Genomic DNA, 26,000 nt, shown 5'->3' with positions numbered 1-26,000 from the left:
ACCCCCGAAATCATCTTACAAGTGTGCGCGTAACACAACAGCACGCTCTCCCGGAGCGGGAAGCGCGCAGGGCGGACGGCGGGAGGGATGTGAAATGGCACTGATTTATTTATCGAATCATAAATTAACAGGGCCACAATGCGACGCGACATGACGTGAGAGAAAGAGAGAAGGAATGAGGGACAGAGAGAAAGAGAGAGAAAGAAAGAGATAGAGAGAGAGAGAGAGAGAGAGAGAGAGAGAGAGGGGGGGGAGAGATGCGCTCTTTCTCGGTCCGAGGAGGGACCGAGGGCATAAACGTAACGCATGTTTGCGTTGCGTGCTCGACCGGAAACACGATTTATACCATGCAAATTAAACACGCGCGCGCGCGACCGCCGCACGCATTAGGACCCGCTTGTGCCTTGCGTTCCGTTTCGACGTATTATTATTAATGTTTTTGTTATTATATTGTGTATATCACTCGTAGATTGTAAATCGTACATCGTAAGATCGCCTCGTGGTCGTCACAAACGACGACCGCGCGGATATCGAAGCCGATTACGTCGTCGAGGAGAGTTTGCTTCCTTTGCGATCTGTCGAATTCGATCCTGAATTTAAACGCGCCGATGCACTGGCCGTTTCCCCGCGAAATCACGCGTGCCCTCGTTAGCCTCGCGTTCCGTTCGACGAGAAATCGACGATACGAGATTGACGATAATTTATCTGTATGCTCTCGAAAGGATGCGATAAAGTCTTCTTCATTGTTATACTTTTCCCTCGATGCAGTGAGCTGTTGTTGGATGCATTAATTCGCAGACACTTTGCGAGACGCAACGTACCTCCTCGCGTGGATTTGCGTAAAAAGGGATAAAGCGCGCGAATGTAAATATATTTTTAGCCGTATTACGCGGCTCAACAATGCAAAATAAATTAACGTTACGGAGATGGACGCGATTCTACCCGGGCGCGTCATTAATTCCATTTAAATAGCGCTCGATTCGATAAGCGTCATTTGGGAGATGATCCGCTGCCCCCTTCGGCGCCGCTCTCCGAATGGACCGCAATGCATTCCAAATGCACGCGGCGGATTCTTCACGGTAGCATCGTCCACACGCGACGGCCAATTAGACACATGGGATAAGATCACACCGCCATCGTCCGCTAAGCGTTGTCCCGTGAGATCTAGTCGGGCTTCTGGTTCTCTCTCTCGCAATCGCGATTCATTAAACAGCCCAGATTAATTTTCGGTCAACATTCGCCGTCACATCTTCACGCGGCTTTCATCAGCTACGAAATTAATTTACACGCTGAGAGCAAAATTTCTAAAGAGTAGAAAATATCTATTCGCAATGGATATTAATAACATATTTACCTGCACTAATATATATATTTTTACAACAAAAAAAATCTGTTTCAGATGGAAAAATATAAATTTTCTTAAAAACGCTGCAGCTTTTCACGATAGCAATTGTTTATTCCATTTAAATAAGAGAATTAGAATTCAAGTAAATATGTTATCAGCACCCACCGTATAAATATTCTTTACTCTTTAGATATTTTTTCTCTCAGTACAATAATCGAATATCTAAGATCCTAGGTATGGTTTCGTTTCTTTTTTCAACCAGTATTTTTATAAAACCCGCAACAAACGATAAACGTGCGATCATGTTGCATCACATTGCTTGAATGTCGTTTCAATGTTTAGTGTCAAGCGGGAACTGTGGAAGAACCGACAAAGAGACATTGCCCCTACTTATTGCGAAGATGTAAATATATGTGTTTTTTTCCCTTCTTCCAGGACTCGCCCATATATATTTGCGCCGTGGTGATTTCAGAAGACCCAAAACATGCCCACTTCCCCGCCAATTGAAAACGTATCATGGGAATCGGGCCTACCTGCTGCTCCACACAGAAATGGCTAATTCATAACGCGCTATTAATACCATCGCTTTTAACGCGTCGTCGACGGATCGCCCCGTTACGTAGGTATGTTGTGACAGTGTTTGGGACCCGTTTTGGGGTCCGGCATTTGTTCGAGCTCCCCCTAAGAGCATTCTCTCTCTCTCTCTCTCTCTCTCTCTCTCTCTCTCTCTCTCTCTCTCTCTCTCTCTCTCTCTCTCTCTCTCTCTCTCTCTCTCTCTCTCTCTCTCTCTCTCTCTCTCTCTCTCTCTCTCTCTCTCTTTCTCTCTCCTTCTCACTCACTATTGATCTATCTCTCTCATTCCCTTTTCGCTATAGAACGCCGAAAGACGTATCGGGTTTTGACAAATGAGACGATATTAATTTCAACGTTATACCATCGTGAATCGTTGCCGCGATTTCATTGCTGTTACGCGCGTGTCCAAATGTTGGTAATTAATTATACACTCGCGGAACGATGTAGACTGGAACTCATATCACGCATCAACCGTACCGTTTTATTCGCGCTGTACGTTAATTAGGAGCAGTCAGATGCATTGCAATAAATTAAAGTAACTTTTGCATATGGAACGGCGCGTTACGCCGTTACGTTAAAAATACCGGTCAGTCCGTTGCGCGTAAAATGTCGGATACGGAAAAAATTGCGCTACGCGAAAATTGCGTTGCGCGAAGACAGTGTACGTTATTACGCAGTTGCACGGTGTTCTTTTTCCTCTCGTTTTAAAGATATGCTTATCGCGCGCGCTATGGCGCAGCGACAAACTCTACACTTTTAGGCGTTTCACGGTAATTTTACGGTATGGATGTGACGAAATATCATATGAATATGATTATGAAAATATAGATGTTGAGGAGTGACGTTTTAGAAATCCTAAGGAAGAAGTGAAATTTCCGTTTTCCACGGAAACGCGCCAAGTGTCTCGATCGGAGGCGCGTATAATCCGCATATGACTCAATTTCGAAGAGAGACCTCGTAGTTGTCGAGCTTTTGTCGAGACGCTTCGCGATTTCTTTCTCGTGAAACTTTTCTCGGATAGTCGGCCTACGGCGAATTAAACAGATTTCAGATCTCGAGAGCTTTCGAATGGTGGACTCGACATCGAGCGTGTATGGAGACATAAAGCCGTCGCGAAACAGCCGGGAATAGAACGAGCGGGAGAAAGACAAGGAGAGAGCGAGCGAGCGAGAGAGAGAGAGAGAGAGAGAGAGAAGAGAAGAGAAAGGGAGAAAGAGGAAGGGAGAGAGGCAGGGAGAGAGAGGGAGGAAGAGGGCGAGAGAGAACGGGACGGAAATACGTTCGAAAAGGCGGGGGCGACATCGGGAATTGAAAAATAGCGCCTTGGGCCGCTGTCGCTCACAGTGATGGCCCCGTGACAGCCAATGTAACGCACGAATTAACGAAATAATTGATTTTCATACCGTTCGAAATAAGCGCCGCGGCACAAAAGGACCTAGGACCGAGCGGCACGAATCGGCGGCCGTCAAACGTAAAGAGATATTTTGCCGATTTCGTCGACCGCATCGCATCGTATCGCACACCGCACGGCGGTGCATCGCCGCGCTGGTGGAAAAAAATTGCAGCTAGCGTTTTTAAATTCGTAACTCGTATAAGCTCCCTGCCCCCGGGGCCAATTTAAATACGCGGGTTTACATTGGTGAATCGCATAGAGTCGTCCGCGGCGACAGCGACGCGCGCTGCGTCGCCCTCTCTCGCTCGGCGAAAAATCGAAAATTGTTCCGGCTTGTAGTGTAAACATTCGACGGTCAACGTGCCCCCCGTGGACAAACCGTCCTCCCTTCCTTTCCATTCTCATCGTGCATCCCGTTGCGTTTCTACGTAAGCAAAACTCCGACGAAATACAGGCGAAATCATCGAAGGAAGACTCAGCACGCGCGCGTGATTACTATATCGACGTGTTTCTTTGGACTCTCGGAGGATATTAAAAAATTTGTGTCGGATAAATCTCACAGAGAGGCTGAAGAGGGGATAAATCGCCGGTACTCAAACCGTCGCTTGAAATAATGCACACAAAGAGGAATTCGCAAATAAATCCACGCGGCTCGCCTCGAAAAGAACGCGAAACGTCGGACGGATCGCCGGTCGCGCGTCAAACACGCCGTTTGTACATTTTATGGAAAGTATATTTGACACGTAACGCGACTATAAATTCTACGAATAATTTGGTGAAATTTCCCGACACACACATTGACCTTTCCTGACTCGATTCACAAAAAAAAAGGAAAACGAGAAAAAATAAGAACGCGAAACAGCTCGACGAGATCGCATCGTGCGGTTTTCTGCCGCTAGCGACCTGGCGTGTCGCCGTTATCTTTCTCTCTCTCTCTCTCTCTCTCTCTCTCTCTCTCTCTCTCTCTCTCTCTCTCTCGCTCTCCTTCTCTCTCATTCTCCGTCCTAATCGTAGCCCGTAACGAAGACGTGGCGCGCAAACGACAAACGCTCGTCGTTGAACGTTACGCGCAGACCGTCCTCTTGTCGTGTCTTGTCTCGTAAATGGGAAAAGCGAAAAACATTATTCGTAGTCGAACGGGTATAATGTAAGCCGGCGAGAGAGCGCGCGCCATGCGCTATACGGATAGAAAGGGCGCAGCACAGATGGGAGAAGAGAGCGAGAAGAGAAAGAGAGGGGCGGAGAAGCGGGCAGGGGCGCGCGGAGAGAGAGAGAACAGATTTATATTTGAAATTAGATTAAGCTTCTGCGCCTGAAAGCTATATAAACGCCCGCTTCCCCTTTCCCCCTGTTCCTCTTCTCCACCATCTCTTCCTCCTCCTCATCACCCCGGCCGCCCGCTGCTGCCGCGCGCCTTCCGCAATCCACCGGCGGTGGAGAGACTCAATAAACCAACCACTCACTCTTTCCTCCTTCGTCTTCCTCGTTCTCTGTTTTGCAAACCCGAACGAAATGCCGTCCTCTTCCACTACGTGCATCTCTCTGTCTTTCTCTCCCCTTTCTCTCTCTTTCTCCCCTTTCTCTTTCTCTCTCTCTCTCTCTCTCTCTCTCTCTCACTCTTTTTTATTCCTTCCGAAAAGTAGAGGCGTTGTCGTTCTCTTTCCACCTTCTCTCTACATATCGCGAATCTCTTTCGGTTTCCATTTTTCCTGTCTTGAATTCGTAACACTCTTCCCAACTCTCTAAATAAGATAGATAAACATGTCTCCCTCTTTCTGTCTCTCTTTCTCTCTTTATGTCGGGTTTATCCCGATCGGTCTTCGACGGGTTATTTCAAAATTTTTCGTCTTTTTTGAATGGAAGTTATGAACCGCTGCTGTTTGTTTCTTTCTTTCTATCATTGTTCTCCTCATTTCGCGTTTTACAAAATCCAATCGCGTTCTCGCGCGTTTTCACTTTCAAACACGTCGTCCACGTTCTGACCTCTCATCCGTATCTCGCGTATATTTGCCTGCTCGTGTCTTTCTTGCATGGAATTCGTTAGATTTTCTCTTCGTCGTCTGTACCATTTAATTTGTTTCGATTTATCCCCGACAAATCACTGGCGAAGAGAGACTCTATAAGCTAAGTGTATTATCCCTCCCCCTCTCTTTGGAAATCTCGTGAATGCTTTCCATTTCCCGCCCTGTCTCCGTTTTTCTTTTAATTCGCTTGCGCATGATCACTTTATTTCATTCTTTCTTTCTTTTCTTCGTGACTTCTTCGAACGGTCGAATCGAACGGCACGAATAATAACGTTATTGAATATTTTGTCGCAAAATTTTTATTCGGGGAAAACGCTTATATATCAAATATACGTATATAAGAGAAGCCTGTCGTGCAAAACGTTATGGCTCCGCAAAAGCCGATACCTAATACGCTCTAAATCTCCTTATCGCGGTTTTATAACTATAATAAAGAAAAAACAACCATGGAGGCGAATAAAAACGTGTTACATTATACTTGGATGCTTTTTTTCATAAGTATGTCAGGCAGTCAACGAGTTCACAAGGGAGTCTGCAGCACGCCGGCCCCCGCACCGTAACCATATCCTTGCGGCCCAAAATTGCGCACGTAACATTCTGCGCGATTCATCGGGGAAAAACTCAGCTTAATATCGATAATATTGACTGGTTTAACTTAACAGTATTGTCATCACTTGGAGAGTCAGATGTACGAATAATGTTTATAGCATTTGAAGAAAGTGAAGAGCGTAGAGGGAAAGAAAAGAGGTGAAGTTATATCCTCCTTAAAAATGGAGAATGCGAAGCTTTACATGTGTTTGTTTATATACTTGTTAGTAGTGATACTAACGTTTGCAATATATCTCGCCGCAGTTCTCCTGGTAAGTCAACGGTTCTAGCGGCTTTCGGCAACAAAAGCAGCTGAAGCAAATGTTATGATACCGTGCTCCGGAGGTGATCTTAAAAAGGAATCGATCAGCCCTTAATAAATTGAGCGTAAACATTCCCAGCGCGATTCCTGAACATTTTTCCGCCCTCTATTTCATACAGTTCAATTTCAAGTTCGATTCTCTCGTCATACTTCATTCAAAATGGATTTATCATAATGCAATAATAATATATTTTTTTATCTGTTTGTTTTATAGGCCAATGAGCACTGCTCGGTCTAGATGTTTCATTCATCTATAAATTGGTAACAGCTAACTTTCAGTAGTTACGCACACGCCATGACTTGCGTGCAAATGTCCGTAAACACGTGGTTCAACTTACGAATTTGTAGATGCAAATGTTCTACACTCTATATATGTTTCAATTATTACAGATGATATAATATACAAGTCTCAGTGTAATAAATTGTTAAACAGCATTCAAAATTTGTACTTACTTGCATCTCAGCCTGGTAGACCTTCCTTCCGCATCGTCGACAGTCAAGACCGCCACCGAAGCAGTCACAATTCACCGGCACTTTCAGTCGACAGCAGGCTCCATCGGCACCGCATTTTGTTCGATTGTTCATACAGCATCCGCTACCGAGGATAGACCGGCATCTCGAACTGAAAACAAAAATTGTTTATAATGTAATAAGCGAAGCACAGTGTCAGACGCTCGTTCAAGCGAAGCTTCCCGATTTATTATTTCTAACACTAGGAGGCTATAACATGTTTACACGGACGCGATTTTGATAATTTCGACGTCGTAATGATTATTCGACTATTATTTTTAATAATTATTTTTAATAATTTTACCCAAAAGTAAGAATGAAAAAGAGAAAGAGAGAGAGAGAAAGAGAGAGAGAGAGGGGGGATGGGGGGAGGGAGGGAGGGAGGGAGGGAGGGAGGTAGGGGGAGAGAGAGAGAGAGAGAGAGAGAGAGAGAGAGAGAGAGAGAGAGAGAGAGAGAGAGAGAGAGAGAGAGAGAGAGAGAGAGAGAGAGAGAGAGAGAGAGAGAGAGAGGAAGGGAAAGAGATATGTGAAGAAGATCTCAAGCCGTGGTAACTTTAAATTTTTAGGTTATGAATATTATTACGTTAGTGCAACTTCGTAAAACTTGACAAAGTAGATAATTGCATTGGACTAAATTCAAGTAAGTTGGTGACTGAAACTGAATTAAACTGAGTTAAACTGGACTAAAATTCCACTAAAAAGCTTACTTTCGAATGATTTAGAATTAGCTTGAAAAGTATCGACGAGCTGCTTTATAGTTAAACGATTAAACGTTTCCGCAAAATGGCGAATATTATTATAAGCAGTATCGGTTGACAATAGGGTCCGACACTTGATATATTGTTTTGCGATCATCATTAATTAAATAATTTTGCTAAGTAATGTATAAAAAAACAAATATTTTGTGAATATATCCGTGTACAACAAATTAAATCAATTTTTCAACGATTAATTGCGACTGTCTGATTTTCTTGATTTAAACGCGGAAAATTCATGACTGTGTTTACGATTGATCGATATTATACGAAGCCAATAGTATACAATAATTGATATGAATAACCATCACAAACAGCAGCTAGTGAGGCATTGTAGAAAGCGCCCAATAATTTTCAGCACTAACTATATCTTTTTGTTCTAATAAAAAAATGGTAGTTGTAATATATAAGGTTATTATTTTTAACATTATAGTAACCCTTATTAAAAAATAACTTTCTTGACAATGATTCTTTCACTATATGATTATTAATATCAAAAAATTTATTCTCTGATATATAATATCATTAGAGTTGAAGACTGAGAGCTAGACATCTCTCAAAAAAGTCCAGATTCAACCTTCGGATGTCTATCGCAAAAACATCTGTCTTCATTTGATGACACTAGATGCTAACATATATCTAGAAAAATTAAGAAAATCGACTCCGAATCAATGACAAGACAAGGAAGAGAAAAGAAAGATAGAACATTCTCAGAACAATTCCGAGATATTTCATCTAGAAATTTGCGGTTCGCACTTTTCGCACTCGTATCCTCCGCTACCGCAGCAGTGGCAACTTCCGTAGCCGGACGAACATCCGCTCGTTGTCGCGCAATCCGCTGGAGGATAGGGCGACCGTGCGGGACAGCGAGGTTGCGTGCAAGGCGACTTCCCTCGCGAGGATCGAGGTCGGCTGCGAGTTGGCGAGCTGCGGACTCGCGAGGACGGCGTGCAGATCTGACCAGGTTTCTCACAACCGCCGCGACACCCGCCGCCGCAACACCCACCACCGCCGCAACTTCGGGCACCTGTCGTGCACCCAGGCACCACTTCGCCGCACCTGATGGCCGCCTTCTTGCAGACCGTTCGGAGACAGCCTTGGACGCAACGACAGCAGCAACGCGCCGCCGGCTCGGTGGTGCAAGCTGCCTTGACACTACCTGCACATCTAGTAGACTCCGGCGCACATGATTCATACAGCCCCGCGATGAGTCCTCCACCGCAGCAGTAGCGATAGCAGTAGCAGCAACCGTGATCCTGCGAACTCCTCCTGAGAGAGACACTATCGCGTCGAGACGTTGCGTCGTTAGTTGTCACCGAGTGTCCTTCACACGTTTGAATATTTACGAATAACGTTAATATAGCATATTCATGAACACCTGAACGCTTTCCAAATAGGAATTTATTCCTTAATCTCTTCAAGGATACCGATACGTATGTATATGTTTACATACGTTCAATTCTTCTGGTTCAATTCAAACTCTCTTTTTATATATATATATATCTCTCTCTCTCTCTCTCTCTCTCTCTCTCTCTCTTTCGTCACTATCACACTAATATTATTAAATATAGCTAACAAAATATCAGTAATATTATTAATTCAAACATTGTCGACGAAGATATATTAACATAGTTAATAATTAACATGGTTAATAGTGAATGAATACTCACCACAAGTTTTCACAAAAAAAGAGAGAATCACACGATAGAAAAGTATTTAAAAACTAAATTGTTTTTACTAGATTTTTATAAATTCAACCTGAAGAGATTAAGGATTTATTCCGTGGATTTTTATTAACTACTCTAAGTATTATACATAATGAATTTGATACGTTTGTATATTTGTGTAGAAAATAGATCAATTATAAACATAACAGAGCGAATTGTTTTCAATAACAGAATTGTAAGTAATAAAATCGCATTTTCTCTGTATTTCAAATATTATAACGATAATGCAGTTCATACTTACTTCTCACGTAGTGTACCGCAACATCCACCGCAACCTCCTCGCATACGACACTCTTCACGGTCGACTGAGGTTACATCTTTATAGCTGATGGAATTAGATACATCCTCGTGCGACACGGTACCGTGTTCGTACTCGATTTTTCTAGCCGCATTTTCGGCAATGTGATCCTCCGGACGAACCTCGCTCTCACCGTCGCCAGATTGTACGTCTCGCGCACGTTCATCGCTCGACACGACGGTCTCGTCGATATTTTCCGGCAAATCCCGGCCTTTGTTAAAGTTGCAGCCTGATACGCGGTTTTCCGAGTAATTATTGATCCTCGGCGTATTTTCGTATCCGTCGTCGCTTCTGCCGGTCACAGAATCGTCCGCCTGCCATATGTCGTAGAAAGTTTCCCGTTCGTCGTTGTCACAATGTGAACGCGACGGATCATGTTGCATGATCGTCCTGCGATCGACGACGGCGGCTGAGGTGGCCTCGACGACGACGTCGCTAAAGGACACTCGTTTGCGAGAAGGTATGCAGGGACTGCGGCTTGCCGCCGCTAACGGCTGGCGTGAGCACTTTCGTCTCGGGATATCGGCGCTAACGATGGTCTTAGAGTCGCGGGAGATAGGACACTCGCAAGTGGAGAGGATCACCCTTGTCCGATTCTCGCCCGTACTAGAAATATCTGTGCTCACAATCCTCAATTCTATCTCACTCGGCCGCTCACGATTGTGATGCAAGCAGTTACGCATGTAGATACTACACACGCAGGTGTGAGTTTACAATCAGGCGTGATTAGAATTGTTATCATCGTAATGATAAATTCAAAGTAACATAGGAGCAAAATATACCTAATGTGTGTGTGTATGTGTGTGTGTATTTAATAATAAAATTATTCTATATTATTACTTCATTCATATCCTATCTCCTTTTTCTTTTTGTTACAACTGTGTAACCAAAAAATTATGATCTCAATTAAGAAACGAAAACTTTTCCCGCGGAAGTTTCAAAAAGATTATAAAATATATATATTTCCTATAAGTCGTGATCCTGATTCAATTTCATTTTGACTATTTTTGTTGAGTGAATTTTATATTCAATCGAAATATGAAGTAATCGAACACAGGATAATATATTTAATTTTTTACCTCAATTGATTCTGGGGGCTGTTCATTCCTCCGTTAAGATTCGAATCCTTGACTGAGCGTGAGGCATCTTGTAATTGATCTCGTCGCCAATGTCCTTGTAGGGACTCGATTTCTTCCAATTTTCTCGATGTTCTTTCGATCGATCTTGTTGCTCCGATTTCTAAGATACCGGATGACTTTCATTAATTACTTTGCTATTAATGTCGTCATTATTCTTGAAATCAACACATGATTCAGTGGACGATCCAATCCAAAAATAATACAGCTCTTGCTTCGTCGACATTTGACAATTGAATGACCTACGCATATAAAAATGTGAAATAGTCTACTTTAATTTCCCATTACTTCATTTCAAGAATATTTTTTTCTTAATTTCAAATTTTCTTGACATTTTAAACGATAATATTGTAAATTATTATTAAAGATTCAACAAAATTTTCTTCTAATTTTTGATAATTCTAACCTTATTTATATAAATAAATTGAATAATCACTTTTCTACGTGATAAAATGTTGTTAATATAATTAAAAATAACTTCACAAATAGAGATATTATACTATTATTTTTATGCATACTCACGCTATCAATACAATTCTTCTCTTTCTATTTTATATAATTTCAATGTTACATCTAAATAAATTATATAAAATGTTACACAATTTATTTTATTACAGCACAATTTTGCATTAACAACTCACTTTATATAGTGAATACCCAATGATTTGGTTAAAATATCGAGAAATAAGTATAATATATTATACTTGTAGTTCATAAAATACGTTAACCTAATATTGAATTTCCTCACAATATGTCCTATATTGTTAAATGTATATGCTGTGTGTATATACTATATATATAATATATATTCTACCTGATTTTATGTGATTTTATGTAATTCCCAGATTTTTATCGCGTCCATCTTGGATTTTATTTCCGACGTTTTTTTTCCCTGAAGAAGTAAATTGGAATGTTCACAAAATGTCGAGAAAAAATTCAAGATAAACACATACACGCATCATACATACAACTTGGAAATCAAATAAAATATTTCTCTATACACCGTGTAAGCCTAAAATATCATCATATTCTACCTGTTCTTCGTTGACACTGCCTCCACGAAGCCTACTGCATTCAATCGCAACAATTGTTTTCCCCTTGAAGCGACAGATTTGCAAGTATTATATCGTCCCCGGTGCAATAACAGCAACAATTAAGATCCGACACCAATTCGCAGATTTGAACTACCGCTTGTGCGAAAACAAGCTTCGAGATTGCGTTGATTTCTGAGGAAATCAGCAGGTAACGAGGAAGTTATCGTCGTAGTGAGTAGCTAACGCGCGCAACAATTTTTGCAAGACGATTTTCCGCAGTGAGTCGCCACGTTGCAGTCCTCAAGAAGTTCTCGGCATTTACCTACAAACGGTTGCACAGTCACGACTTGGGAAAACCAAATACAATTTGCAAAACCCAACATTGATAAAACAATCGAGCAATCGTTTCCTCTGGAGAATTTTATAATTTAATGCTCCGCAAAGACTACATAAATCATATCGTCACGCTATTTAATGCGGAATTAGCTAAAAAGGTGCCGAGAGTTGTTGCGTGAAGTTTGCATTCGTACCAGAAATGAATAAAGCAATGTGCGAGAGGTTAAAGATAACTGAACACAACCGCCTCGCTCCATTCATCGGAATTTCTTACTCGATACAACATGATTCGGAATACAACTTACGGAATAACAAACGCATTTACTCGACATTCCGCGCGATCTCACGGAGATCCGCAATTTTGCGATCCGACATGAACGATCGATCTGTCTCAGGAGATAAGATGTAAATGAACTACACAATGGACGTTAATTCCCGAGTTCAAATTATTTCAAGCGTTTCGACTTCGATAAAGACACATGATTGGCCAATCGTCTTGTACGTACGTCGATATCGCGAATCGACGGTAATCTGACGTTACGGCGCTCGCGGCCAACGTCAAACGGCAGCGCGAATAACGGAATGATTCTCTCTCTCTTTCTCTCTCTCTCTCTCTCTCTCTCTCTCTCTCTCTCTCTCGCTTACTCTCACACACTCTCACTCTCTCCCTTCGTCGAGAAGAGGAGAGAGAGGTTAGGTTCGTGGAGGTTATTCGGCGATAGGATGGCGGCGATCAAGGGCCTGGGTAGGAATATTCCCTACTTGAGGCAACAGGCGACTGCCTTGCTGGGCAACACCAGCACCAGTGTCAAGTTCATTTGCGTGGTCGTACTGTTCTCATACTGTCTGTCCTTCTCCGAGGAAGCGGTGCGGATCCTGAGCGTAACGCCAGGTTACCTGCTGCCACCGGCCTTCTGGTTCTGGACTGCATTTACTTTCTGCTTCCTCGAGATACACTTTTGGGAGGTGTGCGCGGACATCATCACTGTCGGTCTGTGCGGCAAACTGATCGAGCCGCTCTGGGGCGCCGTAGAGATGATGACGTTCTTCGCCATCGTCAACTTCGGCGTCGCCGTGCTGTCGGCTCTCTTCTACCTGTTTCTTTATATGTGTACCAACAACACTGACCTGCTCTTTAATATACATATACACGGCTTGGCCGGTTACATCGCAGGTACCTCCTCCTTCAAGCTGATTTTGCTTTGTCATTGACAAACAGTATTACAAATGATATCATGGAGAGTATTTATATTGAACCAGAATATTTGTGCAATTTAATCTAAGTATTTTCCATGTTATTTATATATAAATATCTCAGATGTCTTATTTTCTATTTCTGAAGCAAAGACAAACACATAATTACGAAATAGAATGTTACTTATAGGATATTTATTATATAAATTAATTTCTATGTAAAAAGTAAGCATATTTAAATCACAATGACTTTTTATATAAAAGTTACATTCATAGTCTTATCACTATAGTCTGTAGCTATGACTAATTGCATAAATGACTTTTATCTGACATCAAAAGTTTTTATTGCTACTCAACATATGATGGCATCATGTAGATGAAGTAGATTCAATGGAAATATGATACTTTTTAATGTGTAACCAAAATCATATAAATTATGTTTTACTTTGCAGGAGTTTCAGTGGCAGTGAAGCAAATAATGCCAGATCATATTTTAGTGAAGACACCCATTGGAAAGATTACAAATAGAAATATACCTTTAATGATTTGGATTCTGGGATTGATATTATGGCTTATAGGATTGTTAGAAGGTACTCATCCTACTATGTTTCTCAGCGGATTATTGATGTCTTGGATATATCTGAGATTTTATCAGAAACACAATAATGGTACTCGAGGAGACATGGCAGACAATTTTACATTTGCAAGGTAAAAAATAATTCTGCAAATCTAATCAACTCGTGAAATATCAACAGAATAATTATCTCACGTTAAACATTCTTTATAGTTTTTTCCCAAACGTTTTGCAACCACCGATAGCAGTAGTGAGTAATACTATTCATGGATTTTTTGTGCGTATTGGACTTTGCCGAAAAGTAGTTCGGAGGTTTGACATGTCCAACACACCGCCTGGCTTAGTTATTAACCTCCCGGGTATAGATCCTCACGACAGTGAACGACGCAGGTAAGTAACCACGAGATAAAACACAAAGTAGCAATGCAAAAACTTAGTTTTACATATTGAACGTGCTGAACGTTGATCTCAGAGCAGAATCTTACGAAATCATTCTCATCTTTTCAATTGGTACCTATTTTACAGGCAAATAGCATTGAAAGCACTCAGCGAGAGGCTAGGCAAAGATAACGCGAAACCTTGGCAACAAGATAGAGCTAAAAAACACTCCCCAATTCCCCCCGCTGTCTCTATACCGATACCCGAATCCACCACGCCCAAGCCGCTAGCGTCTCCACTTATTCCGCAAGTTAACATCAACATACACAATCATCCCACCAGCACGTGATTACGCGAGACTGACTGATTTCACAATAGGTTTTTAAATAAGTCAGGAAGCTTCTAAAGAAATATAAGTACGAGACAGGTCTGTAATATGGCTATATTCAATAACGGGTCTGAAAACTTCGGAATTGTATTTTTTAGTATATCTTTTTTTCATGTATCTACGGATATACGGTTTATTTATTGCGGTTTTTTTGCTGTTATAATTTGAAAGAAATTTAAGTACCGTTTTTGCTGACCGATTCGGTTAAAGTTAACACAATATTATAAGAGTATTATGTTGTAAATATATAATTGCATTCGGCTGGTATACTTGGTACTGTGACGCTACCGCGTGCATATGATATAAAAATACTATGCACTTGGGACAGGATTCCCACTTCGTTGACGGTACTTATTTGTACTGCTTCGTACTGCTTTTGTACTACTTTGTACTAGGTATTTACATTAAGAAATAATAGAATATCATAGAAATTTATACATCAGGTTCATCTAGTTTTTGATATTTGGAAATCTAAAATATGGAAGAATGTCGTTATAAGTTGTTGATAATTATTATTTTTACGCATAAGTTTTAAATATATTAAACTTATAGTCTTCAATATAATTTCTATGCCGAGAAAACTGACTATAAATTTATAATAAGGTATCATGGAAGAAGCTTCTAAATTAAAAAGATTGACATACTGCTATTTAACGGAAATTAAATCACTTGTGTAGTGGACTTAGTGGAAAAAATAATAATTCCCTATTTTGCATAATAGGTTTTATTTTAATATAGTACTTATTTCTTTGTAGTGTCGATTAAACTTCTATTGTTACGTGTAGCTACTCGTTGAGTTTCACAGAATACTCCTTATTGATTATTATGCCATATTAGCGCCGGTTTAAAATATAATCTTTAGAAGATTTTTGAGGGTATGGGAAATGTAAGATCTATCTTTCCATCTTTCCAAGAAATGAAAAAGTGTTCTTTGTTACATAAAGATTATTTAAAAGTCAGTGAGAGTATGATGCAAAAATTTTAATATTTACATGGAAAACTAACGACCTTATAGGTCATTAGTGTTACACGATTAGAGCACACTATTTCATCAAAAAGTCCGATGGCAATTTAATGATAATATATAGCAAATAGATGCTTTCTGCGCAAACATAATCCAGTTAGGAGAAAAAAATTTGAAATTGAAGAAAGTGAATAAAGTTTCAATTTTACTTTATAGTAAATTTTGTACTATTAAAAGTCATCGTCATATGATATAATGTCTCCTACTATTGACTTACGTATATATGTTGAAATCAACTAATTATAAAATGAGTTCTACATTCATACATCTCAATTTAGATGTATATTTTTTCAACGAAACATGTTTGAAATCATAATCCATGTAGCTTGTAACATTTATTTACTATACTGCTAAAGTTCTATTTTTTATTGGGGTTTCTATAATGTGGAGTTCTATATATATCAACGTGTATAAACATTTCGGTTTTGATAGAATAATTTCTATAATTTTTAATAATTAGCAAAATAATATTTGATACAATATAAGATGTAATTATTAATAATCACTAATAATTTCATCTTATATCAATGTATATTTAATGTTATAAAGTGCATGGCACATTTTTCACTCATATATATAAATTCATATATAAACATAAATAGAAGTACATGGAAGATAGTTTAATTAGTTATAGTTAATTAATAATAACGAATAATGAATGAAGTATTCTGTACATAAAACTCCACAATAACACAGGCAAGTTTGTAAATATCATAAAGATTGATGTAAAACGTAAAGGGAACAAGATATTATAAAAAAGGGACAGTGTGGTTATATATATATATATATATATATATATATATATATATATATAGCAGTATGTATATGATGGGATAAAATGGAGAAATTGATACTATTTTTATGTATGACGTGATAAAATTCTCGAAATATATGAGTATGTGTTGAGCGATTTCGGCCTTCTGCTTGCGCGGCGTTATTAATAAATCTTTTAAGTACTTTTGTTATATAACATATAATCAATTAATATTTATTACCACGAACGCTACGGGAAGTGGAAGGTCAAAGTTGGTTGCGTGAATGGCTGAATACTTGTTGAATTCACACGAGGCATGTTTTAAGAATCTATAATGTAATAATAATTATAACATATATGTACACACATGTTATATATCATTAGTTTTGTACATAAGTTACAGCCGTTACAATCTGTACAATATTAAATTCTACCGAAAAAACCTCTATCGTTGATTTCATTGTTACCATGTTTTTTAACATTGTTAAAAAATTAAAAAAAAGATAAGTAACATTTTTTAAATAATCCATAAAAATATTTTCAACATTCTCGAGCGTTAAGATTAAAAAAAAATTATCAAAGACATAAAACGGAATATTTGTTATATTGCAAAGAGAAAATTAACATGTCTATCTTAATTTAACAGCAGTCTTTGATGATACAATGCTACATAGCAATATACAATGACAAAATAGAATATTGAAAGTATTGAAGGGACGAAAAAAAAGTAAATCATTTTCTACATAATAAAAACGTCTTATTATTAGCAATGCGTCTTATGTAAATTCGATCACTTCCAATCATATAATCGTACCATTCAAAAAAGTATAAAATCTCCAACCCAGATCTCACTGATAATGACAGAAAGAGAGAGAACAACGGGTTCTTATTTTATATATATGTATATGTACGTATATGTAAATAGTTTTATCATTTACACGAATCGCAGTTCAATATTCACGTCTCACCATTACACCGCACAATGCAATATCGATTCACAACAGCGGTCTTTGAGAAAACACATCTTCCCCTTTCTTCTGCTTTTACCTATAAAACTGCTGTTGATGTTGCGACCATTGAGCCTGTGGCGGCGGCGGTGGCGGTTGTTGCTGCGACGGTGGCGGGCCGTACTGGGGTTCCTGTATGTAACCGCTCGGCGACGGTCTTATGGAGGCCGGTGCCGACGATACATATTGCTGCTGCTGCGGAGGCGGTGGCGGCGGCACATAAGCCACCTGAGTTGGATGCTGTGGTTGCGGATAATATTGCTGAGACTGTGTTTGCACCGGTGGCGGCACAGTGTAGCCACCGTAGTTGACCTGCGGCGGCGGCGGTGGAGGTGGGTAATAATGATGGCTTTGTTGCGCATGGAGGTCGTGTGCGGCCAACGAGGACGTGTCCTGGATTGGCACGGTGATAAGATTGGTACGCATAGGCGCGTTAGTCGGAGGCGGCGGCGGTGGTGGCGCAGCGCCCTGCGCATAACCCGACTGCATCGACATCAGTGACTGCTGTTGCCTGCCATGCTGCTGTCTATGTTGTTCCAACGGCTGTTGGTTCACCAGTGAGTTCACTCGCGGATCGTTCCCCATGATCGGCGGCACCATATGCGATTGTACGGACTTGAGACGCGCGTTTTGCATCGGTACTGTTGATACTTTCGTCAGCTGGGCGTCCATTTCCGACTTCGCGTGCACATACTGTGGAGGATCCACCTGCATACTCTGCACCTGCTGCGGAAGCGCTGATACATGACGGTGATTGATATGAGCCTGTAACAAACGTCATAGGAGACCGTGAGAACGACGAAGTGATATCAGCGCGTGAGCGTCTAGGTCTCGGTATTTATCTCTCTCCTCTTTTTCTCTGTAATTTTACCTGCAAATCTCGTTGACTCAGATACGTTCTTCTGCATCCTGTGTTGCCATACCGCGTTCCTCCGTGTGTGCACATGAAAACAGTACCCAACCCAGTTTGCTCCACCCGGGATACCTTTTCCATACAACGAGGACAGACCTTATCTTCTCTCTTGGCGCAGGAGAGGCAGAATACATGTTTACAAGGTATCTGAAAACACAGTACGACGATTAGAAGCGGAGTCAACGTGAGAAATGAGAGTTAGTGAAAAGTTGCGCTGGTGTTCTACAACCAAACATACCATGCGACCATAGATAAGGATAGGCTTGGAACATTTGTCGCAACAGTGTATCATAGGATTTAGCACTTTCTCTCCAATGAGATTAACTCGATGGTCCCATCGCAGACGGAGCATCGGCTCCGGCGGTCCCCGATTGATGGTTGTGAAAGTTGGTGCCTCTAGCTGCGATATATCAGCCTCCAGGTCAAATTGCTGTTCAATTGAGGGTGGTTGAGCCACTGGTGTTTCTTGTTCCTCTGGCTCACCAGCAGCAGTTTCCATGGTGGTTTCTTCCGTCTGCTGCGTGGTTTCTTCATCGTCGCTCTCAATAACCTAAAGATGATTTCAATACATGTATATTTTGTGCATTAAAACACATTTGCATGACTCAAGCTCCTCTACCTTGACTTGCTTCTTGGATCTTCCTCTAGCCCGACCTCGGGCACGTCCACGAGCCCTACCGCGAGTCCTGCTGCCCCGCATCCTCTTGCCGCCATTCTCCTCCATGGCTGAAATCAGTTTGCATTTTAAGTTACATCTAATTTTTTTTATATCATTAAATTACTATAGATCTTGGTATATAAGTTTTGTTAATGTACTTTACGATCTCCATATCGTTTCTACAAATACATAATCTTATCATAAAAAATAATAAAACATGACAGACAATTATCTCAATCTCTAAATATAAACTCATACATGAGTTAAATTTCAGCTTGGAACAGACTTATTAATCAACCATTTACTTAATTACAATATCGATAAACAGAAGGAAGAGTATTTTTCTCTATCGAAACCTGTCTTTCGAAACAAATGTAAATTATTGCTTAATAAAAATTATCAATAAAACTAAGTAAGATTTGGAATGACCGACAGTAATTGCAATGATCAAACGCAATTACATCTGGCACGAGCTATCTCGGAGTTTGTTGTTAGTAAGCTGTCGAATTAGTTTCCTTTCCTGGGAAAATTAAATGTTTCTGACATTTGTATCGCCAATAATCATGTCCCAGATACACTTCGGATAGGTTATGTTCTAAGGCAAGCAAATAGATTATTCGGACGCTCCTGATGATACGCGGGCAACAACGACGAGCTTGAAATTCTCCATGATATGTAACGTTTGTGAAACGTGCATTACTTACAACTGGAAGGTGATTAAACGAGGACGTTTGTTTTGTTAGAACCGCCGATGTTTCCACAACATGCCGTCAACTCGTGCGGATGAATGGCGCGGGTATCTGTTGCTGCCATATCCTGACGGTCTCAACCAGTCCCGTTGCGATCGCCTCCATTGAGGCGACTCATGTGACGTACGGGCCCGTTACCGTGGAAACGATGCTACGCCGTTGAAACGCATCCCCAGGGCTGTCTCCACGTCGAAAGTACTCGACTCATAACTACAATTAGCGATGTGATCATTAGCAGATATTCCGTAGTCGATCGAATTATCACTCGACATCACAAATTTTTTATTTAAATAAATTTAAATAAATAAATTTAAATAAATTTGCGCAGATTTTTATTTAATACCGTTCTTCTTTCAGTCAATTGCAAATTATCAAATATCGCGCATTATAGAGATTCAAACCAATACAAATAAATGGAATAAATCATTTGTAACTTCGGTGTAAATCTGATTAATGTATTCGAATTTTTCGAGCATTTATTAAGAAACACCGTGTTTCATTTAATCGGAAATTAATTGGTAGATAGATTTATGTAACTCTGTGATAAAATTTCTTTAGATATACAATTAAAAAGGTACATAATAAAATGAAATTAGAGATAATACATGTGAACAAAATGTAACAGTAACATAAAATTAAAGATATAACACAACAGTAATTATAAAAGTTTCATTTTACAAAGCCAAAGATGTAATTATCAGACTAGAATAAATTTAAATTTAAACTCCAGTATGATTAAAAATAAAGAGATGAAGAAAAATACGGAGATTACCATCGCTCGTGTTATCCCGAACTCGTCGTGTTAATCTGAACTTAGCGACAAGATCATATTGATATCTGATTAAAATTATGATAAACGTTTTGATGTCTTCCTCATATGTTACGTCACAGTTACGGCACTGGACGTGTATAGACGCAGGTACTCGACGCACTAGTCCAAACCCCAAGAGGGACTCACGACGATAACAACAATCCTGTGTATAAACCGTGTCCTTAGCATAGTGCCGTAGTTTAGTGGTGTAGTGGCGATTCCTAAGACAACAGAGAAGAGATGTCTTGTTGCACCGGTGACAAGAATGAGGATCGCGTCGAGCCGACGCGAGTACGAGGCTGCACCGACGTCTTCTGGCTCTGCATCTTCATAGCATTCTGGTTTCTGATGGTATACGAATGGTGTTCACTATGTATACATTTGATTGCTTTTGTGAAAAGAAGATACTTAGAAAACGATATTTTGAGTCTAGTAATGATTACAATTGAATCTAAATTCAGTTGACTATAATTCATCTATAATTTTTTATAATGTACAACAAAATTGGCAAATACATTAAAATCGTACTATTAAACTACAATTTCTGTAAGGAAAAGGATGAAAATTTGACTTTTTATCTGCAATGAGTAAATTCTTTTGAAGTTTGTGAATTAATTATATAAACTAATGTGATAACTTATCATTTCTAGATCTTGATCGCAGCCTTTGCCATAGTCTATGGAAATCCCTTACGCCTTATAAATGGATATGACAGTTTTGGAAATACATGTGGCATGAAGAATAATCCAAAGTTTGGCAGCATGGAGTTGTCTGGCCAAGATACTAGTGATAAGCCGTTATTATCTCATATTTTTCTTTTCTGTTTAGTATTTATGACAGTATGTTCTAAAAATGGATATTATATCATATTCCAGTTTCTTATTCTTCTTGGATATATATAATGTCACGCAATCATTAAAAATCTGCGTGAAGCAATGTCCCGACAGGACCCTCACGTCAATGAAAGATATCTGTGATTTTTATGAAAAAACAGGATCACAATTGTGTCATGATAGACCTGGTAGTGATTTTAGCGCATGTAATAGTGGCAGCAGTAAATTCAAGAATGGATCTTGTCCAAAGCTGCCTGTTTACAGCAGTACGCCAGTGTTAAATCGCTGTATCCCTAAAGCAATTCAAGATGTGGGTGAAACAATAATCTCCAATTTATATGGCTTGATCAATTCATGGGACGTTATTGAACAAGTTTTGGGAGATTTGTATAAAACTTGGAGGGAGATTCTTGCACTGTCTTTTCTAGCATTTGGTAAAAATTTGCTGCATATTGTATCATAATATACAAAATAATCTACTGGATACTTATTTCATTCTCTCTCTCTCCTAGTTTTATCACTTTTTATGATAGCCATCTTTCATTTACTGGCGAGTATCGTAACATGGATTGTAATGGTACTTGTAACCATCACTTGCATAGGTAAGTTCACAGAAGTATTAATATAAAAAAGTGTTTTTAAAGAATAAATAGGTCGTGTTATAAATAAATAATTAAACGAGTGATATATCAACAATATCATAAGCAGATATATTAATGATACATATTTCATATGTTTTGTCTCAAAATAAAAAATCATTATCGAAGCAAGAATACAAAGAGCATGTTTATAAAGTCAATATTTTTGTGAATCATTATTAAGTTGTTATAAACTTATAATATGATATATGATTATGATAAGCATACATCATTTAGAATATTAAAAATTATATATAGTGAATTTTTTACAAATGAAAAACTCTTATTTTAGGTGGTACTGTACTTTTATGGTGGACATATATAGACATTAAAAGAACTTTAGATAAGACAGACCCAAACCAACTCTTGGAAGAATCTGTCAGAAATGAAAGAGCATTCCTTGCATTTTCCATTATTGCTACTGTTATCACTGTAAGTATAATTTCGATATAAATAGACAATTGTAATATCTTAAATAGTATAATTGTTCTATTTAAAATCTATCTAATTTGCAGATTATCTTATTGTTCCTTTCATGCATATTACGCAAACGCATAAGTTTTATGGCAGCATTGTTTAAAGAGAGCGCAAAATGTCTAGCAGAATTACCTGGCCTGTTTTTCCAGCCGTTTTTAACGTTCGTTGCTTTAATACTGTTCTTTGTCTTTTGGGTAGCTGTTATTCTATGTCTCGCAACAGCCAGTGAGTATTTTGCGCACTTTTATCAGCAGAATATCTTATTGTACGATCAGCGATAAATTATCTCTATACGAAAACTCTACATTACAGATTATCCGGAAACTAAATCAGTGCAAATGTACGAAAACAACATATTTGAGCCTTTAAATTTAAGCTCGGTCGGTGAAAATAGCTTGTTAATCGAGGAGAAGAAGATTGATTTTTCCCTTGATAGTTTTAAAAGTAATGTATTACATACTTTAATATACTTCCTGTATCATTTATGAAAAAAAAAAGAAAATAAATTGTTAAATACTTTAGCGTTCACACTTGTGGAGTACGTCGATGCAACGTGGGTGAAATACATGTGGTGGGTGTATCTCATAGGATTAATATGGGTTTCGGAATTCATTGTTGGATGTCAAGTTATGGTGATATCAGGAGCCGTCGCGCACTGGTATTTCAGGTAATATTTCCATACTTTCTACTAAAAGAATATAAAGATTATACAAAACTTGTATAAAACTCCTTTGGTTATATAAACTTACAGTTGATAATATATTCTTATCTCTGTCTCTCTTTATGTCATTTCGATGCTCACTTTGACTCGACAATGGTTTTAACAATTCGCATTTTTCTTTTATTTTTCATCAGAGGTAAAGATGCCAGTGCATCACCAGTATGTTCATCCATGGGACACTTAGTCTGCTATCACTTGGGCTCTGTAGCATGTGGCTCATTTTTGATAACGATCTTCAAATTGCCTAGATTGATTTTAACGTATTTGCATGCCAAGTAAGTCAATGAATAAAGAAAGATTTCCATTTCATCTTTGACGTTGTTAACGATCATATGTTGTATTTCACAGGTTTGAGAAGACTAAAGAAACGTCTCCATGCTCACAGTGCGGTTTAAAGTTTTGCATTTGCTGTTTCTATTGTTTAGAAAAATTTATCCGATATATGAATCAGAATGCATATACTGTCGTCGCTATAGAGGGCACCCATTTTTGCAATGCTGCGAAAATAGTATGTTTTAATATTAATATATCCATCTGACAGATATCTATATAGAGTAAATTGAAGAAAAAAGAAACAAATATTTGAAATGAACTTAACAATAACTTATATGATTATTCATAATCTAATTATAGTTGTAATAATTAATATAATTATAGATAATGTAATTATATTTTTACGTAGTGTGTTATGTTGTACTATATTAATTATAAGAAAAGGAATATGTGAATATAATTATTTCTTTCAGGCCTTTACGACACTTGTTAATAACGCTTTGCAAATAGCAGTAATCAACGGATTCGGCGACTTTATATTGTTTCTGGGAAAATGTTTTGTCACGGCGGCGACTGGTAGTATCGGATTAATTTTTATGAAACAAGATCCGAGGTTACACTTCTATGCCGCTCCGATCTTTGTAACTTGTGTTTTCTCATTTTTCATCGCCCATTGTATAATTTCTCTTTACGAAGTGAGTTATGCATTTTATATAAATATATAAATATAAATTTAAATATAAATATATACGCACACGCGTGCATACACATCACACACTATTTTTTTTTGTTTAACTAACATTCTACATTTAATTCATCAAATCATCGAATATTTTATAAAAACTTTTGTTGCTTTTCAGACCGTCATCGACACGTTATTTTTATGCATATGTGAAGACAAGAACTTGAATGGTGAGAATGGGAAGTGGCGACAATCTGCATTAGCACAATTTGGGAATAGCAGCAACAATGCAAATGGACAACACGAATTGTCACCGATGAACGAATAAGTATTTAATATTTAAACATCTTTTCTAGTAGTCTTTTTATACACGTATTCTTTTTAATAATACCAGAATACTTATATTCATATACACTCATATACACATATATTCTTACCACCTCGCATATTTAATTAGACTAATTATATTTAATGAGACTAATTTAGAGACTAATGGAAATGCATTCCTTTCGACTTTCATGTACAATATCTATAATTACGCTACATACAAACACCATTTTACACAATTTTACACAAATCTGCTGGAAAAGTTATTTTTATAATAGCTAGAAATATTCAAAATGTAGAATTATGCGAAGGTATGCTAATCTGTTTTTAAAACGTATTTTTAACGTGCATGTGAAAAACAAAGGTAATGCAAGATATTGCTTTTATAGCATCGTGTATAATCATATAATATCATAACTCTTTTGTGGTATTTAAATACGGATGCTCGTTCGTCCAAAGCACAAGTCCTTTTTATATGCCATTACTAGAGTTTATTTAAACTGATTTATTATCGCACTTTTTACTATAGCAAGGAAGATATTTTAGTAATTGTAATTTATCGCGATTTTTTGAGAAACGCTTGACACGCAAAGGTTTGGCACGCAAAGGCGACTTGGTAATAGAAGAAAATTGATTATATTTTGTAATTATTTGTATGTTTACAAAAAATATCTCTGAATTGAAATCCATATAGTATTACACCAGTGGTGCGATTCTTTAATTCGTTATTGGAATTAACGACAGTTTCGTTAACTCCAATAACGAGTTACAGAATCGCATCACTGGGGCTGTATTCCGTACCATATCGACAATTGTCGGTGTCGTTAGCGGCATTGCGCAGGTTTTTCATATAACAAAAAAGCTGCGCAATACTGCTAACGACGCTGACAACTGTCGATATGCAGGTACGGAATACAGCCCCAGTAGTATACCAATTATTCATACATTTCGAGATACGCGATCTACGAGGATAATCCCAGAAGTACCCGACCTGACGTATAGATGGCGGTTGTTGTTTGAAAAGAATGACTATGGTAGAAAGTACCAATCTTATAAAGCTTAAGTTTGAAGTTTGACGACGCTACGTTGTTTAGTATTTGTTCGGCAGCCATCATTAGTGAATGTTCTCAGTGAATTTGTAAACATGGACAAAATTGGTTATCGTTATATGATACAATACTTTCATTTGAAAGGCCTCGGTCCAACCAATATCAAATTGGAGCTAGATTCTACTCTGGGGGAGTCTGCTCCTTCGTTTACAACAGTAAAATATTGGGTGGCAGAGTTTAAACGAGGCCGTACGAGCTGCCAAGACGAACATCGCAGTGGTCGACCAAATGAGGTGACCACGCCAGAAATGGTGAAAAAAATCTACAAAATGGTATTGGATGACCGTCGACTGAAAGTGCGCGAGTTAGCAGACATGGTAGGCATTTCAAAAAGTGCTGTACATCGCATATTGACTGAAAATTTGGACATGAGAAAGCTGTGCACAAGATGGGTGCCGCGATTACTCACAATGGAACAAAAACAGCGTCGTGAGGATGTTTCAGTCGAG

General features: G+C 38.7%; 4 protein-coding genes across 5 annotated transcripts; 2 read left to right on the top strand and 2 right to left on the bottom strand.

Annotated features, from left to right (window-relative positions):
- Window positions 1-5,824: 5,824 nt before the first annotated feature.
- LOC105185026 (uncharacterized) lies at window positions 5,825-10,640 on the bottom strand. Its single transcript, XM_025302036.1, has 6 exons — window positions 10,615-10,640; window positions 9,479-10,225; window positions 8,267-8,791; window positions 6,699-6,867; window positions 6,165-6,273; window positions 5,825-5,932 (listed from the first exon to the last, which is right to left on the bottom strand). Exons 1-6 carry the CDS (start codon window positions 10,638-10,640, stop codon window positions 5,856-5,858), a joined length of 1,653 nt encoding a protein of 550 aa, XP_025157821.1. The 3' UTR covers window positions 5,825-5,855.
- A 2,072-nt stretch (window positions 10,641-12,712) lies between these two features.
- On the top strand, window positions 12,713-16,059 carry LOC105184974 (transmembrane protein 115). Its single transcript, XM_011144122.3, has 4 exons — window positions 12,713-13,215; window positions 13,688-13,943; window positions 14,023-14,199; window positions 14,335-16,059. The coding sequence occupies exons 1-4, from the start codon at window positions 12,765-12,767 to the stop codon at window positions 14,534-14,536; spliced, it is 1,086 nt and encodes a 361-aa protein (XP_011142424.1). The 5' UTR covers window positions 12,713-12,764; the 3' UTR covers window positions 14,537-16,059.
- A 918-nt stretch (window positions 16,060-16,977) lies between these two features.
- Window positions 16,978-20,626, bottom strand: Hakai (E3 ubiquitin-protein ligase Hakai). Of its 2 annotated transcripts, XM_011144123.3 has the most exons (6): window positions 20,453-20,626; window positions 19,636-19,890; window positions 18,893-18,999; window positions 18,512-18,823; window positions 18,232-18,420; window positions 16,978-18,125 (listed from the first exon to the last, which is right to left on the bottom strand). In XM_011144123.3, exons 3-6 carry the CDS (start codon window positions 18,995-18,997, stop codon window positions 17,397-17,399), a joined length of 1,335 nt encoding a protein of 444 aa, XP_011142425.1. In that variant the 5' UTR covers window positions 18,998-18,999; window positions 19,636-19,890; window positions 20,453-20,626; the 3' UTR covers window positions 16,978-17,396. The 2 variants fall into 2 exon arrangements, with proteins under 2 accessions (XP_011142425.1, XP_011142426.1); XM_011144124.3 differs by lacking the exons at window positions 19,636-19,890; window positions 20,453-20,626 and adding an exon at window positions 19,393-19,615.
- Window positions 20,627-20,731: 105 nt separating this feature from the next.
- Window positions 20,732-25,770, top strand: Ctl1 (choline transporter-like protein 1). Its single transcript, XM_011144126.3, has 12 exons — window positions 20,732-20,842; window positions 21,142-21,287; window positions 21,367-21,758; window positions 21,837-21,926; window positions 22,255-22,394; window positions 22,478-22,664; window positions 22,752-22,883; window positions 22,962-23,106; window positions 23,295-23,435; window positions 23,509-23,668; window positions 23,907-24,128; window positions 24,294-25,770. Exons 1-12 carry the CDS (start codon window positions 20,732-20,734, stop codon window positions 24,441-24,443), a joined length of 2,016 nt encoding a protein of 671 aa, XP_011142428.1. The 3' UTR covers window positions 24,444-25,770.
- The last annotated feature ends 230 nt before the right edge of the window (window positions 25,771-26,000 follow it).

Source organism: Harpegnathos saltator, unplaced genomic scaffold (assembly GCF_003227715.2).
Source record: "Harpegnathos saltator strain DR-91 unplaced genomic scaffold, Hsal_v8.6 scaffold467, whole genome shotgun sequence".
NCBI lineage: Eukaryota > Metazoa > Arthropoda > Insecta > Hymenoptera > Formicidae > Harpegnathos > Harpegnathos saltator.
Note: the sequence above shows the minus strand (reverse complement) of the source record. Positions and strands in the feature narration are given on the sequence as shown.